The 20469-nt window shown below is 35.5% G+C and overlaps 1 protein-coding gene across 2 annotated transcripts in view; it reads left to right on the plus strand.

Annotated features, from left to right (window-relative positions):
• The window catches only part of LOC112977260 (golgin subfamily B member 1-like), a 46680-nt gene that overhangs the window by 25224 nt on the left and 987 nt on the right, over nucleotides 1–20469 (plus strand). For both annotated transcript variants that reach the window (XM_026089377.1, XM_026089376.1), the window contains exons 22-29: nucleotides 92–10966; nucleotides 11243–11394; nucleotides 12959–13118; nucleotides 15560–15712; nucleotides 16837–17004; nucleotides 18557–18654; nucleotides 19001–19135; nucleotides 19932–20046. In XM_026089377.1, coding sequence (XP_025945162.1) covers nucleotides 92–10966; nucleotides 11243–11394; nucleotides 12959–13118; nucleotides 15560–15712; nucleotides 16837–17004; nucleotides 18557–18654; nucleotides 19001–19135; nucleotides 19932–20046 — 11856 coding nt within the window. The remainder of the gene's footprint in view (nucleotides 1–91; nucleotides 10967–11242; nucleotides 11395–12958; nucleotides 13119–15559; nucleotides 15713–16836; nucleotides 17005–18556; nucleotides 18655–19000; nucleotides 19136–19931; nucleotides 20047–20469) is intronic.

The following is a 20469-nucleotide window of genomic DNA, read 5'->3' on the forward strand; positions in this document are numbered from 1 at the left end:
TAGATGATAATTCTACATGGGGAGTGTAACTTTCTTTCTCCCTCTACTATACGTTTGAAGTATTCTTGTAACATTGTTTTCTCATGTTTAGACTTTGAAACAAGATGGCGTGGTAGAATTGATGCAGCTGGATCTGGACCAGACAAATGAAGAGCTTGACAAATTGAATACAAGCCATTTAGAGGAAAGATCTCAACTTATTCAAGATCTCCAGAGACGTGAAAGAGAAATTGATAATCTTAAAGAGACACTGGCAGAAAAAGACAGGGAGATGTCTGTCCTGTCTTTGAATATGACAGAATATTCTGAACAGGTCATCATCCTGAAGCGTCAAGTACAATGCAAAGAGGAAGAAATACGAGGGATGGAAGAATCTTTATTAAAGGCTGAAAGGGAAACTCACTTGCTGAAAGAAGTACAAACAGCTGATGTAAGAGATGCAAGCGTAAAGATATCTGTCCTTTCTGAGCAGAGTAATACAATGGGATGGGAGCTAGAAAGAGTTAGAATTGAGAATGAAGCTAAAACCAAAGAAAATGAGGAATTAATAAAACAAATCAGCGAGAACAGCATTACTATTAAGGATCTCCGTTCTGAAATCAAGGCCAACAATGTCACATACCATAACAAGCTTATGGAATGCGAGTCACAGATTACTTTGCTGAAAGAACAAATTAGTAAATCATCTGAAAAGCTACAACAAACTGAGAATAAACAAAGAAAAGAAACTGAATATTTGAAAACTCAGCTTGAGGAAAATAATACTCTGAAGGAAAAATGGAACAGTTTGCTTAAAGAGAAAGAGAGTAAGGAACAGACACTTGAAAATGAGTTAAAAACAATTGAAGATTCATATAACAAGCTAGTTTTGGAAGATGCTAGAAAAGATGAAGAATTGGCTAAGTTATCTAGACAGCTTACAGAACATACTGAGCATCAGAAAACAATTAAAAAAGATTTACAAGAGAAACAAGAGATAATTGTTTCATTAAAGCAGAAGCTTGGGCTTTTGGAGCAGGAAAATGAAGAGACTAAGTTTAAATTAATTGGAGATCTGAAAGCCAAAGAGACATGTTGCAAAGAACTTAATAACCAATTAAGTGAAATACACAAACAAATTAACAAGCTGGAAATGGCGACACAAGAAAAAGCTTCAGCTAATAAGCAATTACAGGCAGATCTTGAGGGGAAAGAAGAAAAATTGGCAGAGGAAATAAAAGCAAATGAAGATCTGAAAAAAAGTATAAATATGATGGAAAAAGAGAAACAACAGCTAATCAGTGAAAATGAGAGTTTGTCCAAACTACTGGATATAAAAGAGAGTGAACTGTTAGAGAAAATCCAGGCTGTGGCAGAAATAGAGAATAAGTTATCTGTTAGCACTGCTGAATACCAAAAAACTCTTTCAGTACTAAGTTATGATAAAGACACACTGGTAAAAGAAATTGAACAACTTTCAATACTTGCCGAGCAAAAAGAAAATTCAGTTGCAGAACAGCTGCAGAAGAAAACAAAGGAGTGTAATGTGCTAGCCGATCAGTTGTTTGAAAGCAAGGAACAGACGCAACAGTTGCATGAACAAATGCAATCACTCCTCATTCAGCTGGAGGATACTAGAGACAAAGAAATAAATAAAGAAGAAATGTTAAATAATAAGTTATCTGAATGCAGTACCCTAATGCAAGAGCTCAGCCGTAGTGAGGAAAATAATTTACTACTGGAGAAACAAATTCAAAGTATAACTTTGGATTTTGAAGCTAAGAACAGGTCTCTAGAAGAAAAAATCCTTCAGAATGATTCACTGCATAAAGAAATGGAAGAGAGTAAACTTAATATTTTAGAGTTGCAGGATGAGATTAAAAATCTTAAAGATCAAAAAACAAAGTTGTCTCAGTGCATAGAAGAAAGAGACTTGACTGTAAAAAGTCAAGGTTCAGAACTTGAGATGTTTCATAAGCAAGTTTCTGAAAAAATGGAAGAAAGCACAGTGTTAAAAAATCAGTTACAGTTACTAAGCAAAGAAGTGGATGTGCTTAAGTATGAAAAGGAGGACCTTTCAAGTTTATTGAGTGAGAAGTCCCATGAATGTGAAGTTCTTCAGTCACAGCTGGTACAGCACCAGTCTGAAATTATTTCAGCAAGGCAGCAAGTGCATACAACAACTCTAGAAAATGAAAAATTGAAAGTAGACATTGAAACAGTTAATGCTACGGTAACAAAAAAGTCAGATGAAATAGCTGCTTTAAGTTCACACTTGTCCCAACAAAGTCATAATATTTTAGCTTTGAAGGACCAAATTGATGGCCTAATAATTGAAAAAGAAAAGTTAAAAGCTGTCCTTGAAGAAAAAGAAACTCTCCTTTCTTTAAAGGAGGTTTTGATTCAGCAAATGAAAGATAGTAAAATGACAGGAGAGCTGCAATATTTGCAAGTTGTTTCAGATCTGCAAAACCAAATACAAGCCCTGGGGTTTGAAACCAGTCAGCTTAGACAAGCAATGCAGGAGAAAGAAAATGAATTTAAGAAGCAAGCCCAAGATTTAAAGTTATTTAAAGATAAATCTGAAGAGTCTGATGTGCTCAGGGTTCAACTGTCTGAGAATATGGAGGTTATTTCTGACCTTCAGTATCAGCTTCGAAATGTGACAGAAAAAACAGCCCAATTGAATGATTCAATTATACAGAAGGATGAATCTTTAAAACAAAAGTTAGATGAATATGTCAGTTTGAAAGCACACCTTTCTGAAATACAGGCATCTTCTGTTATGCAGCAGAAACAGTTAGAGCTTTTAACCTCTGAAGCAGAACAATTAAAAGTGCTTGTTTCAGAAAAGGAGTTGACTGTCAGTAATATTTCATTATTCAGTGAGAAGTTAAAGATGCAACTTCAGGAAAAAGAGAATGAATGTGAGGTCTTAAAGAAACAGGTTGTGGAGCTGGAGGAAGTGCAAATGAATCTACAAAAAGAAATACAAGATCAAAAAAGTGCAGTAATTGAGATCAGCCAGTCCTTATTAGAAAAGGAATCTTCACTTATGGAAAATAAAAGTCTCCTCAAAACTCTAAATGAGAAAGCAAGCAAAGATGAAGAGAAAATAGATTCAATTTCTCAGCTTCAGAGTCAGATACATGAGCTAACACAACAACTACAAAAATCAAAAGAACTAGTCCATGAGAAAGAAGATGCCTTTTTATGTCTTCAGGAAAAAATTGCAGCACAGTATGAACTAAGAACTGAACTTAATGCAGCTCTTAGTGAAAAGGAAGAGATTATTACTGGACTACTTAATTCTTTAAAGGAAAAAGATACCAGTATACAATTGGCAGATAGCAACATTAGTATTCTTTCTAGTGAGATTGAGGTTCTCAGAGAAGAATTAGAGAAAAGTGGTGTAGCCATGAAAAACCTTACTAAGGAATTTCAGGAAAAGAATAAAAACTTTGATATCAATCAGAAGAAAATTGATTCTTTGACAGTTGAACTTGATTATATAAAAAATGAGCACCAAAAAGCACTAGACCAAATAACTACATGGAAACAAGATTTACAGCAAAAAGAATTAGCTGTGGAGTCTCTGCATGTGAAGTGCACTGAACAGGCTGAAAATATAGAACATTTAAAGTTAGAGTTGAACAATGTAAATTCCAAATCATCTCAAGACTGCCATGACAAGGCACTTCTAATAGCTAGTCTGCAGCACCAGTTAGAGTCTTTAGAGAAAGAAAAAAATCTATTACAAGAAGATGCTGATAAACTGACAGTTGAAAACACACAACTCATTGCATCGGAAGATCATTTACAAAAGAAATTGGAAGAGCTCCAAGAAATTAATGAAAAACTAGAAACGAGTGAGAGTTATTCAAGAATGCAGATAGATGCTGTCAAACTGCAGATGAAGACAGAAAAAGAGAAGTTACAGATGCAGGTTAGTGTGAAGGGTGAAGAACTCTCTAAATTAGAACTTAAATTTGAAGCTCTAGAACAAAGTCTGCTTGAGTCAGAAAACAAATGGGTGACAGATCTTGACAGGGCAACTTTGCAAAATAATAGTCTTACTGAGCAATTGAGCAGTTTAGAAAGTGAAATGAAATCAAAGGATAGCAAAATTGAGTCTTTACAGCAAGAGCTGGATCTTATAAAAAAGGAATTAACTCAAAGCTTATCTGCATTATTTAGTAGTAGGCTTTTATGTACAGAAAAGAATGCACAGACTTCAGATTCCACACAGCAGCTAACTGATACTAAAATTCAGTTGGAAAATTTCTCCACCCTGATAACCACTATTCTGAGCAAAGAAACAGAAGGAGAACAATTGCAACTGATTCTTTTAGAAAAACAGAAAGAAATGGATGTCATAAAAAATGAATTAAAAAATATGTGGTCACTTGAAAAACAGAAGGATTTGCTGCAGAATGATATCGAAAAGATCAAGTGTACCTACAAATCTGAAATTGAATGTCTATCAAAAGAAGTAGTCACTGTTAAGGAAACATTATGTAAACAACAGTCTCTTTTGCAAGAAAGAGAAGAATCATTTGCAGAAATGAATAAACAGGTTGAATTTCTTCAGGAGAAGATAGATAAATCAGAAGAAATAGTTAGAACCAGCCAAGAAAAATTGAATGTTGAAGGTAAAAAAGTAGCAAGTCTCCTAGAAGAAATGGGGAAAAAAGACCAACTCATAGAAAACTTAAATTCCCGGGTAAATCAGCAAAAGGATTTAATTTTTGCTCTAAGTCAGCAAGTGAAAGAAAAGGACTGTTCTGTTACCGAGGTCATGGAATCATTGTCTAATGAAATGCTGAAATTTTCTGAAGAGAGAAATATATTAAATGCCAAATTGCATGATCTTGAAGCTGTTCATAATAGGTCTGTAGGAGACCTAAATCGAGTATTGCAGGAACTTGAGCATTGTAAGAAAGAACTGGAGCATAGTCAGGTTACGTTAAGCAGTAGAGAAGCTGTGTTTAAAGATGTAATGAATGAAAAAGAGGAGATGCAGTTTAATCTTGAGAAAATTGGCAAGGAAAAAGAGAACCTGAAAAAGAAACTTCAAGTAGCGTTGATAATGAGAAAAGATCTAATGCAAAAAGTTGGAAAGCTAGAAAAGAGTGGACAGGAAGAAATAGAAAAAGAGCAAAAAAAAACAGAGGAGTTGTTGAAGAAGGTTAATGAATTAACAGACAAGCTAAAATTTGCTGAAGTGCAAAATAAAGATTTTGAGTCTCATCTTGGAACTTTGAAGCAACAACTTTTAGAAAAAGATGCCAAAATAAGTAATCTGAATGAAATTTTGTCTTCAAAAGCCTCCTGTTTAGAGGAACTTCAGGGCAGTGTTGCAGAACTAAGTGATGTCATTGCTGAAAAACAAAATATATGTGAGCAGAACCTCAAATCTTTAGAGGAAAAAGACTGTATGCTTGCTCATATGCAATCTGTGCTGGATGAAAGGGCAAGTGCATATGAAGAGGAACGTTCTGAACTTTTGCTGGCTCTTGAAAATGCTAAGTTTGAAATTATAAAGAAGGAAGAATTGTTGAAAAATTCTAGTTCTGACAAGGCTGATGTAAATGCCGGAGACAGGAAGAAGTCTCTGGACCATAGCAATGAAATTAATGTAATGAATCAATTAGAAAAAGAAAAAGAAGCCTTACAGAGAGAACTTCTGGTCAGCAAAGAAGATACAAAAAAAATTCAGAAAGAAAGGGAAGAACACACTAAACTTGCAGATTTTAATGAACAGAAGAAACAGCTTGAGCATCTCAAACAGGAATATAAAGCACTCTGGAAAGTTCTTCAAAGGAAATGTAAAGAATTTGACTTTAATCAGTTACAAAAGTGTCCTCCAGAGGAAGAGCTGGAAGAAGAGGAAACTGACCTGAGCAATTTGGAATCAAACAAACCAAGAAGTAAGGTTCAGGATGCATCCTTAAAAGAGTCAGAAAACTTAATAATTTTAATGGCAAGTAAAGATATTGAGTTAGAAGAACTAAGATGTAATTATGCAAAACTTCAGGAAGAAACAGAAATGTTAAAGAAAGAGTTGAGAAAGGTATCGGTTGAATCTGGTGACAGAAGAGAAGAAACGGTCAACTTCAACTCTGTGAGACAGCAGGAGCAGTACCAGGAGCACCGTAAAGGCAGCATGTTGGAGGAGGTAAGTCAGCTACAGAAAAAGCTGAAAACATGTGAGACTGAAGCTATAGACATGAAGACAGAACTTGAACATGTGAATAATGAAAAAGAAGCACTTATTAAAAAGAATGAAGAGGATTACAAGATGAGCCAGGAGAAACTGGAAAGGCTGAGAAAGGAAGCTAAGAAGGAGGTTGCAGAAAAGAATGAGGAAATAGAGGCATTGCATTGTTCGTTTGTGGATTTCAAAGATAAGCTTGATCAGGAAAAGGAAGCATTGAAAGAAGCTATAAAGGAAGGCCAAGAAGAAGCCCACCATTACAAAACAGCATTTGAAGAAATGAAGAGTGAGAAAGAGGAAATTATCAGTCATTTAGAAAAGTCCAATTTGGAGCTAATTAATATGAAAAGGGAGGTAAAACATTTCAGTGAAGAAAACAAAAAACTATTGACAGAGCTACGGACGCTACGTGAAAAGGCTGAGATGAGCAGTCCTGTGCTATCATGCAAAGAATTTAAGGAAGAAAATGATACTGAAAAGGAATTGGGACAGTTTTGTTCAGAAGTTAATTTGCTTCAAGGAAAGTTACAGGATAAAGGTACCTGTTTTCAGCTCTCAGAGACTGATTACTCCGGAAAAACTAAACTAAAAGAAGCAACAGCATATGAAATCCAGAAACAAATGCAAATGGTTGAAGAGCCCCTGGTAAAACCTGCAAGTGTAAATGACTCCAAACCACAAGATCAAAGAACTACAGCAGAAGAAAAGTCCAGAGAGCACCTTCAGAGAAAGTTACAAGCAGCTTTAATATCGCGTAAGGAAGCCTTGAGAGAAAACAAACGTCTAAAAGACCAGATTGATAAACTGCTTTTGGAAAGAGAAGAACTGGTGAACAAGACAGGTACTCTTGAACATTTGGTGTCAGAGCTTGGTAGAGAAAAACAAAGTTCAAATGCTGTTTCTCCATTGTATGAAGAGGACAGCCTTGTTTCTGAAAATGCTAGACTTTTGACTGAAAATGAAAACCTAACTGCTGCGTGTGAAAGTCTTAAATCTACCATGGAGACTATAGTTCAGGAAAAAGAGGCCTTTTCTTTCCAGCTGAATACTTTAAAAGATTCTCAGACAGTTGAATTAACAGGATGGAGGGCTAAACATAATGAATTAAAGCAAGAGTATGAATCACTTCTTCAGGCATATGAGAATATCAGTAGTAAAATAGCAGATATGAGGCAAGTTATTGACCTCACTAGAAAAGAGAAGCAAGAGGCTATTCAAAGACTCAGAGAAGGAGAATCTGAGAAGGAGGCACTTAAGGAGCATTTTCAAAAGCTCGTTGATGAAAATGAAGTTATAAAGAACCAACTGAAACAACTCAGTGAATCCAAAAAATTGGAAGTTGATGAATTACAGAGTAAAGCAAAAAGGCAAATACGAGAGCAAGAGGCAAGGATGGAAGAACATCAGGATCGTCTTCATGAACTCACTCATCAGAATCATCAGCTAATGGAGGAAAATGAGCAGCTGAAACAAACTTCTGAAAATTTAAAGCAGGCTTTAGAGAAAATTCAGAGTGAAAATGACATCCTTCATAATGACATCACTGTAACTAAAGCAACTTTGGGAGACCTCCAAGTTCAAATGGAGTTGTACCAAAATGATATGCAATCTAAAATCAGTGATGCATTATATGAGAATGAATCATTATTAAAGGACATTAATATGTTAAAGGATAAACTTTTTGAAAAAGAACAAGATGTGCTTGTCCTAGAACAAGGAAGAAAATTAATTTCAGAAAAATTAAAAAAAACTGAAAAATCTTTGGATCATAAAAATAATTGTTTCACAAAGCTAGACACAGAATGTGAAAGTCTTACACAAGAAATTGTTAGTCTGAATGAAAAAGTTAAGATTTTAGAGGATGATAAATGTCTGTTACAGGAGGAATTAGAAAATGTACAAGAAAGTTCTTACAAAGTAAAGAATGAGAGAGAATTTCTTGAGACGGAATTGCTGAACCATGTTAAAAAGGTTGATTATCTTACTGATAGAATGAAATCAGCACAGGTGCAGAATAACTTACTATTACAGCAACTGGAAGAATTAAAGGCAGAAAAATGTAACATGATTAGAGAAAAAGAACAGCAGTTGCATCTTGTAAAAGTGTTTGAGGAGAAAGTGAAATGTGCTCAGAGAGATAATAGTGGAACTAAAACCAAAACAAAAGAATTACAGGAACTCTTAAAGGAGAAACAGCAGGAAATCAACCATTTGCAAAAAGATTCAATAAAGCTCCAGGAGCTGATCCTGGACTTGGAAAGATCTGTGAAACTATCACAGTCAAAAAGTGAAAAATTTGAAAAGGACTTAAGTAATACATCAGAAAAGCTTGCCAAATCAAATGAAGAAATATATCATCTCAATGAAAAGCTTTCTTCACAGGTGAACTTGTTGGATAAGTCAAAGAATGAACTGGACAGGCTTACAGCTGAGAATCTAAATTGGAGAAAAGAACTTAAGAAGAAAGAAGACCAACTACAAATCCAAAAGAGAGCATATGAGAGAGACTTGGAACGTAATCTTCAACAACTAAAATCAGTTCACAAAAGAGAATGGTTGAACCTAGAGGAAAGACACAGTGCCCTTCAGCGAGAAAAAGATCGGGCAGTCAGTGAGATTCGTGAATTGCAAGAGGAAGTAAGCAGTAAGGACTCACAAAACAGGAAACTTCAAGCAGATTTGAATGCAACTTTGGCCCGATTAGCTGCTTTTACAAAGTGTATGTCTTCTCTTCAGAATGACCGGGACAGGGTAATCAGTGAAATGAAAAACTGGGAAATACAGTTCAAGGAGACCATTCAAAGTAAAGAGAAACAGATAGAAGACAGTAATAAAAAAATCTTGTCTTTACAAGATGAATTGAAAGACAAAATGGCTGAAATTCAAGAACTGAATATCAAATATTCTGTGGCAGAGGAAACAAAGGATGAACTGTATCTGAGGCAAAAATCTGTTGATACACAGCGCTATGAAGAGCTCTGCCGAATAAAGGAAGAAAATGTGCTTTTTCTCAACAGGCAGCAAGAGTTGGAGAGTGTTCTTCAGTCAAAAGAAGCAGCTTTTCAAGCACTCCTTAAAGAAAATAATTCTCTTAATGACCTCATAGAGAACAGTAAAAGTGCAGAAAAAGAGATAAAAGCACTGGAAAGTAATTTTACTAGGAAAGAACAAGAATTGCAACAACTTCTAGCTGAAAAGGAGAAGACTCATACTGAATTGGAAAAGCAAATTGCCATTTCTGAACAAATGAAGATAATGTTAAATAATAAAGATAAAGAAATTTCCCTACTCATTTCTTCAAAAGATGATGAAATTTCTGACTACCTGATTCAGGTACAGACTCAACATAGAGAACAGATCAAAGAATATGAACTTCAGTTACAGGCCTTGCAGATAGAGAGACAACAATGTGAGGAGTCCTGTCAGAGGATGGAAAATGAACTGAGAAGTCTCCAGATGAAAGCAGACAGAGCAGGTCAAGATAAAGCTGCAATTGCCAGTGAAATAGATGCCTTTAAAAAATCAATGTCATCTCTTCAGAATGACAGAGATGATCTTTTTTCTAAATACAAAGAGCTGGAACATCTTCACCAAAATGTTTTAAATCAGAGAGACAGTCTCATAATTGGCAATGAAAGTGAAAACAGCGCTCTGAAACAAGAACTAAGGATGCTTCTCAATCAGATAGATGATCTTCATTCTGAAAATGCAATGTTAAGTGCACAGCTAATAAAGTATAGGGAAGATCTTAACCAAATTTTATCTTTGAAAGATCATCAGCTGAAAGACTCACTTAAGCAAAAATTGGATTCTATTAAAAACCTTGAACAAGAAAAATACAATCTTCAAAAACAAATAAAAGAAATGCAACTGACCAGTGAACTGCAGAAGGATACTGCTATATCTTTAGAACATGAGAATAAAAAATTAATATCTAAAGTAAACGATTTAGAATCTTTAATTGCATCATTAAACAAAGAGAAGCTTGTTTCTGAATCTGGAGAGAAACTGCTATCTAGTGACAGTGTTCAGAAAAAGGAATGTGTATCCAATGAACAATGTGAAGAAAAACTTCAGAAGAGGATTCAGGAAGTCCAGAAATCAGTAAGCAAAAATAATAATGGTGCAGATGAGAAATACAATAAGACCGTGTTGACATATGAACACAGCACTGAAGCTGATGCTTCTGCACAGAAGATGATATTAGAAATTCAATTTCAGAATAGAGAACTAAGATCCCAAAATGAGGCCTTTGGGAAAGCAGTGACTGCTCTGCAAAATGATAGAGATAGGATAATAGAGGACTTCAAGGTACTTCAAAGCAAATATGCATCTGAACTCAAATCTGAAAAAAAGAAGGGAGATGAACTTAAAGCCGAATTGGACAACTTTAAATTGCAGCTCGTCAGTGTACTCAAAGAAAATGCTCATCTGAATCAGGTGCTTTTTGATGCTGCAAATAAGGTCACACTTGATCAAATTGCTGAAGAAATTGGAAATCTGTGTAAGACATTAGCCGGCCGTGAGTTGGAGATTAGCAGGCTCTCATCTGAGCATGCGAATTTCGTTCACCAGATTGAAGCATTTTCCAAGGCTATGGCCAGTCTTCAGGATGACCGAGACAAATTGCTGCAGGAACTCAGCAAACAGAAGCTAGCTTCTGAAACTAAACAGGGCACGGCTTCATTTGCCACTGCTTACAACAGCATCAATGAGATAAATTCTCTTAAAAGTACTTTGGATACACCTCAGATCGATAGGGGAAGATTGGTAAGTTTTAATTAGGTACATTGCTTTGTAGGTTTTTTTTGTAAAAATGCAGAGAATGCTTAGAGATACTCTGAAGTTTAACTTTGCAGATTACCTGAGTGCTAAGAAAATATAATCTTACTAGGAAAGGTATGGTTAGAATTTGAGAGTTTAGATAATCATCCTGTTAAACAGGAGCAAATGAGAAAGCTAATTCTGTAGTTAGAACTCTAGCACTGCTAGTCTTCAGTAGTGTGGCTTTCATTCTGGTTCACTAATCTTGTTTATTAAATGTAGGCTAAAGAAGGAGCCAGCCTTGCAGCCATTGAGATATCAAAACTGAAGACCAAGGTTGATGATTTGGAGAGGGCGTTGCATCAGACAAAGGCCTTCCAAGCAGAAACTGAGAGAGAGATTGCATCATACCAGAATGAGCTTGCTGTATTAAGGTGTGTATGTTAAATTTAACAAATAGTGGATGTGGCTTTTGTTTAGAATTCTTCAGTGGACTTCACCACATGATGTGAAACAGACACAGAAATAAAATTATGTCTAGTTTACCAGAAAGTAGGATAAGAATGTTTCTATAATGTGCTAAGTCAACTTTCACACCGTTTTCTTTGTTCACTGTTATCTTTGTCTTTTTATGTAATGGTCTCTTTGTGAACATAAAATTTTGAACAGTCTTAATTGAATGGTTTCTGTCCTGTTAGCGACTAGGATATATGGAACTGCAGTTTGAGAATCTCATTTCTATGCTTGATATCACATTCTCTTCTCAGTAAGAGTAACCATTTATTTGGCTGAACATTTTTCCCCCAGACCTCTCTCTTTAAAGATGACTGAGATGTTGCATATTTAGCCAACTACAATATTGAAAATTAACTTCATTTCACATTTGAGCAATATTTTTGCAGATTTAGGGGTTCACATCAGCACTTTCCACAACTCTCATCATCTGTGATAAAAGAATAATGCACACATTGGGCCTAATCCTGTGAACACCTCCCGAGGTCTGCAGGTTGCTCTTCACATCTAAGATGGCAATATAGGCATTTTAAAGTGATGCTCAGTGGAGGCACCTCAAGATTTGGTTATCTTGGACTGCTGTTCTAGTTAGAGCTTGTAAATTAAGACAGATTCTAACTAACCTTGTGCAGATGATTAGAAGTGAGAAAGCAGTTATGATCAGTGGTAATTTTGTTTGGCAGGCAGTATCATAGTGTCTTATTGCATTTTATTGTCTGTAGTGCAATTTCTGTAATTAAGATCTGCTTCAGATAATATCTGTTTTATGCTAGAAGTTTAGGGGGGAGGGTGTAGATCAAAAGATCAGTCCCACATTTATCTTTGCAGATATGAACAAACAAGCATGAATTTGTGAAATCTCATTCGAACTGGTAGACTTGAGCCATGGACAGCATGAATAGTCTTTTTTCAAACTTTTTTCAAACTTCAAAAGCATATGTTAAATTGAATTCAGAAAGATTTAAATTGCTTTTATGCCCTTTGTGATACTGCTTGTATATGACTACATTTTGTGGACATGTAGCATGTTGATTTATTTCATAAAGTCTTTTGAGTCTGGGGTATGCCGCTTCAAATTCGAGTACTTGAAATAAGCTAGACTATCTTGAGCAGCACTCTATACTGCTACAACCTAGAGCTGCTTTGCTGCCCAACCTTATTCTTCAGGTAGCTCAGGTATGTATGCTGCATTAACAGATTTTTGTATCTTTACAGTTGATAAACTTCTCTGGTCTCCAAGTCAGCAAGCCATACATGATATTATCATGTTCAAGGCTTTATTTTCCGAGTTTTTTCTTAGCAGACATCTTTAAACTGAAGTAGGTATTGCAAATGTTCATATAGTGCTCCATATTTGTATATTGTCTGTGATTAGAAACTACCATTATTTATTTCAGAAATACCAGTGAGCACAGCTTTGTCCTTCTCGTTGACTTGTATGTACTATATTATCATTTAACAGCTAGTTTAATATTTTATCTTCAGAATGGAAAAAAACCTCCTCCTCTCAGAGTCCCAGGCACTGCAAAATCAATGTGAGATCACAGTTGCTGAGAAAGACCAACAGATTGCGGAACTACAGAAGCTGCAACAAGACACGATTGTTAAGAAATCAGTCTCCGATGGGAGCAATTACCCAGTCAAGGTAAAGAAACAAAATGTAGCAGGAGGCATGAATCTACTTTGATCAGTTAGTAGTATTAAAATTGCAAACTTCTTCCCAAATGAGAACTGTACAGTATATTATACTGCAGGAGAGGGGATGACAAGATATTGTATGTATTTCAGTACTGCACTGAGGTCAAACCAGCAAGTTAAAACTACTCCTAGCAAATGAGTTGCAATAATTATCTTAATATTGATAACTTGCTTTAAAAAAGAATTGTTTCTCATATGTTGATAAAATAATAGAGGAAACTCACTGTCATGATATATTTTAATGGTCAAAAATGTGAAAAGCACTTTCGTAAAGAAATGAAATAGTAGTGAAACAAAAGGTGAAGAACTGTCATGAATCTGTTACTGATACTTAACCAAAAAGTGTCACAGTTTGCTATGGTTAAATGGTATGGTAACAGTATTTGCTTGTTACTGAGTTACTTATATTAATAGGTTACTTCAGTAATCCTGTAGTTTACTGTCATAGGTTAGTTAAATCCAGAATGTAATATGAAGAGGTTCAAGACATGGTTCAAACTAGATGAATGAGCAGGAACATGCAAATACTCAACAGCAGGCCCGGTGCTGCCAAATTCAGACACAGATGTTGGAAAGGAAAAAAAGAACTAGTGCAATTTACAGGATTCTCCGTAAATTCTGTCAAATCAAGAAAAGGACAGGGAGGTTTCAGACAGCTCAAAGAAGAATTCTTCTAGTAGCTGAGATGAAACGTGTTACGTCCATGAGCAGGAATGCTAATTAATTCTGGCTTCTTTTGCCAATTTCGTATGTATTGTGTGTCTCTTATTATTCACACCATTCTAACACCAGTGTCCTCGTGTGTTCCTGTAGCATGCTTGTTCAAAGAGAATAAGATGCTGTACTATCACTTGTAGGTTGCCAACAATGTATTTGTTGGCCCCCAAGTCCTTGCATGCTGATTGACTTGATCAGCTGCCAAACAGCCTGTAGTACAGCTGAATTCTACCTGTCTCTCTCTCTCGATAGGTAGTACAAGTTGGATTTGTCTTCCCCAGCCACTCAGCCACTAATTATCACATTAAGTACAGAAACATCATAATTTCTCAAGACATTGACCTTCCCCCCCCCCCCCCCCCCCCCCAAATTTGGTTTCAAAATTGACTGACCGATTCAAATGTTAATGGGGGAACAGATGGACAAATGAGATGACTTTAATTTTTCTCATTTTTAGAAAACTCATTTAAATTAAATGAATTGCTTGGATGCTGAAGAAATGGTAGAAAAAGTGACACAAAAAACAATTCTTGACTAAATCATTTGTAGTGTATTTCACCTCAGCTGCTTCACAGAAGTATTGCATTGCAATATAAAAAAAGTTTCAAAGGAGGGAGGTGAAAAGCATGATACAGAAAACAGAAAAAAATTAAGAAAAGATTGGGATTGTTTACAGTAAGAAGGAAATAAATGAGAGACAAAAGTACCTAATAGTAGCGAAGGGTGTAAATAGGTGAACTGAGAGTCTGCCTTCTCCTTTCTTGTAAACCCAGAACAAGCAACATTCACTGACATTTGCAAAATTAATAAAAGGATATGCTCTTTCAGGTACTGTTAACATTTTTTAAGATATCATTACTACGATCTGTTATCAAGCACACAGTTTTTAACAGGATTCAAAACGGAATTAGAAATTTACACTGATAGCAACAATTTTCAGTATTTGTGTTCTTGATTTGAACAAATCTATTAAATTTCATTCTTCAGAGCCTAAATCAATCTCTTAATTATTGAAGATTAGAATAGGACCTAACTGAGAGAGAGAGGGGAGAGAAGTGCCTAATAGAAGTATTCTTGTGTGTCTTCTGAAGCAGCTGGAGCTGGCTTCTGCCAGGAACAAAAATACCCAATTTAGAAAGACCACAGCTGAGACCCAGTCTGGCAATTGCCATCTACTTTTGTATCATTAAAGGTTCAAGGAAAGTGTTTTTTCAAAATATTATTCTTATTTGCCTTTTCTGTTCCAAGAGAAGCAGAAGTAGATTATATTCCCTTTAATTTCATTAAAAACATTTTAGTTAGTCAAGTTTATGGCTATCGTTTGCTCTTCATCTTTTGTGATAAAATCATGAATAAAAGGTATTAAACAGTAATGTCTATTGGGTTATGGAACAGTTTGTTTTTAATATATGTTAAATATATAACTATTAATATTACTAAATTTGTAATATGTAATGTTTATATTTCTATTGAAGTATTTAAGTTAAAAACACTATGTAGTTGAATTTTTATATAAGTAAAATCTATTGTAAATGTGGGATTAACTTCTGAAAAGATCTTCTGAAAGGGAAATTGTTATTTAGTCCATGTGTATATTTAGTATTGGAATTATATATAATTGTTTACAAAACTCTTACACCATTGACCCTGAATATATTAATACTTTTTAAGATTTTAGAAACTGCCTCCCTTGCTGGAAGTGCAGACATTCCTGAGGAAATCAAGCATGTTTTAGCTGAGAAGAATCAGCTTCAAAATGAACTGCAGTGTTGTCTTCAGGAGATACACCAGAAGGATCTTCATTTTCAGCAGATTAATTTGAAGGTAATTTAAAACAGCATCCTAAATGGTTAATGTGAATTTGAACTGGTATCAACATACAAATATTTTTCACTGCTAAATTGATGGTATGTTGTATATTTCACATTTATAGTGCTTTAAAACTTGGATTCTTCAAAACAACTCTGTTGGTTCAGGCTAGAAATTGCAAATGAAATCTCAGTAACGTCTTTCTGCTGCAGCTTTTGTGACTAGTTATTTGACAGAGGTTTATTTGAATCTGCTTTCTAAAGAGATTGCTGGGGCACTACTGAAGTTCTGCTCCAAGTAAAATATTTTTCATTATAGACAGAAACAGATATCTTCCTTAGCTGGAACAAGATCTTAGCTATCTCGTACCAAACTTTAAATGCCTCAAAAATGTTTCCTTACAATTTCTGGATGAACCATTTTGTGGCTGTAAAGATGATAAATACGTATGTTCAGTTTTGTTCACAGAAGTTTGTAAACATTCTTGGAAATATTTCCCTTAACGCTTACCTCTCACTCTGTAGCCTGGTATTCAAGGCAAATTGGGCTTATGTGACCTTTCAGCCGTCGTCTTTATCTGTCATTGTGTCTGTTCTTCCTGCTTCACGCAACATTTTTTACACCTAATAATAGTTTTAACCAAATTTTGAAACAGGCATAGAAATCTCAAGTTCCTACAGGCAAAGGTGAGTGTCTAGGTGAAGGGAGGAGACCCAGATGACTTCCTGTTTTTGAAAAGATGAAAACTTGGCTGCTTTACATTCATCGACTGCCTGATGAATATGTGTATATTGTCAAGCTGACTTGGTTATATGCACTGTTCTGAAGTAGCAACCGCATATACTGTGTTTTGCCAGGTGGTGATGTCACAGGGAATACTGGGATGGAGGCATGGGGGAAAATCTGGAGTTTCTCTTTTGGGAATATTGATGATAGAGGAAATAAATACACAGGTTTCATTATTTCTGCTGTTCATTAAACAACTATTTGAATCTTACCAAACTGTGACCTTGCCAAAAAGTTGATGCACTTTTTGAAAACAGTATTCAGTCACTGAGATGAGAAGTCTCAATTCTGTAATAATTTCCTGGAGGAGATAATGCCTGAAATTTATTTATTTAAATGTTAATTTCTTCCAGGTTGTGCAGTCAGCAGAAGAGAATGCCATCTTGTCTGCCCAGTTGAAGACTATGTCTCAGACTCTAAGGGATAACCAGCTTCGTTACACTGATTTGCAAAATCGTTATTTAAGACTGGAGAGGGAATATCAGACAATGCAAGTGACATCCTTTCAAGGCACTGTTCAGGTAAAATGAATATATGGAAACATTTTAAAGTTTTTTGTTTTTTGTTTTTTCTCTATGCTCATGTGTTTGCTTGTTTTCCTGCGCTGAACACAAAGTAAATCATTTTTATTTTTACTGATACTTTTGCTTTTGCTCGTGAAGCACTTATAAGGAAGATAATTGTCTGTATTGCTCCAAAGCTATTTTTACTTGACTTTTCAGTTAAGGTAGGTGTTCACAGATGCTTTTGTCATTCTGAAGTGTCTTCTTTTTTGAATTGGCCTACAGCTAGCAGAGATAATTTAATCATCACTAATAATTAGATTATTAGGAAATTAGTGATAATTTCACAGCAGTTGTGAATCATTTTGCAAGGTGTTTGAGTAATATTTTCAGAAGTGAGATCTGTACACCCTATTCAGCATTTTTGTACCCTTTGTAATCTCTCATATTCATTTACAATCTTTTTCCTTTGTGATCTCTTTATTTTTAAAAAGTCCTCCTGTACTGCATTGCTTATTCAGTAATTATCCATTAATACAAGACCCTAACATACCCTACAGATTTGTATATAAAACAACCCTTATTTTTACAGAAAGGGAAATAAAAACAAACAAGAAGAACTACGAACTGAAAAAGAAGTGAATCCCCGCTTCTTACCTCAGAGACCGCTCAAACTTCACATCCGTCACAGTTCGATTGCAAAGCATGGGGCTGCTTGAGCACAGTTCCCAGTGTTTTCACACGGCCTAAGGCCCACTAGCTCTGAATTTAGATGTTGCTAATGGGCATACTTTAAGCTTTATGTCAGGCATAGATTATCTGAGAAACAATAAAAGGGAGATTTCAGATTCCTAACATCATCTCTTCCTCACATGCATGAAGCCATCTATTCCCAAACAGTTAATTACTGCCACCCCTGCAGCTGATCCCAGCTTGCTCATGACTTGTCCTTTTCCTACAGCAGGTCCCAGAATTTCTGCCCTGATCATACTGTGCATGTTATACCATAAAGCAGGGATCTAGGCAGCTCTAGCTGCAATGACTAGTCTGGATAGTTAGAGGGTATCATGAGGACTCAAAATATCATGGGGGAATTCTGTGCCTGCAATGAAGTCCACAAATGCAAGATAAAGAACGCAGTACTGCGTTCTTTATCTTAGCTACCTCTGCGTGAGCTGGTGTGTGTATATGGCACACTGTGATACCACACGTAGTTTGTTTCAGATTTTGTGAGCAGAATAGCTGCAATACTTATGAAACTATGATCAGTGTTACATTAGTGTAGATACATTTCTTTCACTTCAGATAACTCGGAAATTGCTGCACAGTCCTGTATTATGTAGTGTACATGGACCCTTCAAGTCCTGCAACATAAACAGGCATTGTTTTTCATCAGCTTTCCATTGGAAAACAAGTTTGGATAATTGCAGCTCCAGAAATTAAATGACTAAATAGCACAATTGTGGTTTGTTCCACTGCTCTGTGGTGCTTATGGATTCTTTAACTGAAATAAAGATTTTTATAACTGTAAAAATGGTGACTGGCTTTTTTCCCCTTTAATATTTTCCAGGATGAAGCTAGAGCAGAAGTTCCCCCAGGAGCGCCACAGGAAAGATCTGCAGTTATTGTTGAGATTGACAATATGGAGCTAAATGAACTCAGAAAAAGGTCAGGACTGAGAGCATGTATTAGCAATATTGTTTTCCTGACAGTTGTATTTTAAGAACAAAAGTAATGCTTTTCCATCTCGCTAAGATATTTTGGGGGAAAAAAGAGAGAAGTGGATTTATAGTGGATTAAATGAATCTAGTCATATTCTTGAATTATTATTATTTGTTAATATTTAAAGTTTATTTTTATAAAGAGATATGCTTATAGGTGACCTTCTTTCAATACCTAATCTAAAGTCTCTCATTATAATTTATTTTTTATAACAAAAAATAAATCTTTAATAAAAATGAAGACGGAATTAACTCTTTCAGTACTTAAAATATTGACTTCTATTTTGTCATAGGCTTGCAGAGACTGAGCAACAATATGATTCAGTGCAGCAGGCTCTCTCACAGCTGACAGAAATGCTGTCAGAAGAGAAGAGGAGAAGAGAAGCTGCAGAAGAGGCTCTTGGACTTTCTGAAGAGCAAAGTAACAGGTAAATATTCTTGTAAGACATTTTTCTTTCTTTAAAAAGTATATGGCAGCTAGACTGCTACATTAATTCCTCCCATGGGTATGAAATAACTTGCATGTTCAGAGAGCTTAAGCCATCTTTCCCTTCCTCTTCCACTTCCCCTTGAACGAATGCATTGTGAGGTTTTCTGAGGCACTATGGCTGTTTTAAATGCTAAGTGTGCTACAAAACTGAAAATTTGAGTGTCAAATTTTTTGTTTACTCTTTTTTTTTTTTAGTGAGATTACTGATAGGAAAACGTATTAGCTTTCTGAGGCAAATAATAGAACCTGTTTGTGAGTACATGCAGCAATGAAAGTCTGTGGTCCTGCATGTGTGACTGTGTTGAAAAGCTAGACCTAAGTCTTTGGGCCAAGAATATATTAAGAGTTTTGTGGTTTTTGGTTTTTTTTAATTTTATTTCTTATTTCTGATGTTGGACTCAGTAGTCAGTGGTATTTTTTTTGCCAATTTAGCAGAAATTAGTAGATTTAAAATATGTTTATCCATCTGCCTAAATAAAATCTCCAGCACTATAGTGATCTGAAAATCACTAATGAGCTAGAGGTGATGGGGTTATTCTGAATAAATGAAACATCTTGAGAGTAGATTAAAAATAGAGACTGAAAAAGACCTGGCAGCATAAACCAAATCTTACTGCTTTTTTGCGGAATCTCCCCCAGTAATTTAAGTATGCAAAATAATATTTATGATGGGAATTTGGTACTTTTCAAAAGTAGATAATTCAGTACTCTGTACCCTTTTAATTTTTCTCTAGATTTGAAGTAAGTGGTTACAGGTCTGTACCTACAGAATACACTGTTCAGATGGAATCTGAGGAGGAAAGGGAAGCCTTAATTATCAATCCTAGTGAACACGTTATTGTGCGAAAGGTAAGTAAATAAAAAGCTTTTAAAAATCCTGAATTATAAGCTATTCGAAAGTGGTGTGCACATTGTATACTGCTAATTGCAGACTGGACTGAAGACAGCACAGAACATAAACTCCTTCGTGTTAGTCCTTCCTTTTCCCCATCTTCCCTCAGCCTTACCTGTGTCTCTTTGAACTCTCATGCATACTTGGGGCAGATTTCTCTTCTCGGTTACTGGGAGTCATTGATTTTTGGGTTGTCCTTTTTGCATGTAAACAGTGGTATGAATCAGCTACTTGTATGACTCTGCCTTGTCTCTGCTCATGAAAAGCAGAATGTGAAGTATTCTTTTATAGTGCTAGGTATCATAGGGGTGGGAATGCCATAAAGAGGTTCATTCAATGTAGCATGCTAAGTACAGAAAACATGTCCTTGATTTCTTTGT

The sequence above is a fragment of the Apteryx rowi genome, unplaced genomic scaffold (assembly GCF_003343035.1).
Source record: "Apteryx rowi isolate R43461 unplaced genomic scaffold, aptRow1 scaffold_81, whole genome shotgun sequence".
NCBI classification, from domain to species: Eukaryota; Metazoa; Chordata; class Aves; order Apterygiformes; family Apterygidae; genus Apteryx; species Apteryx rowi.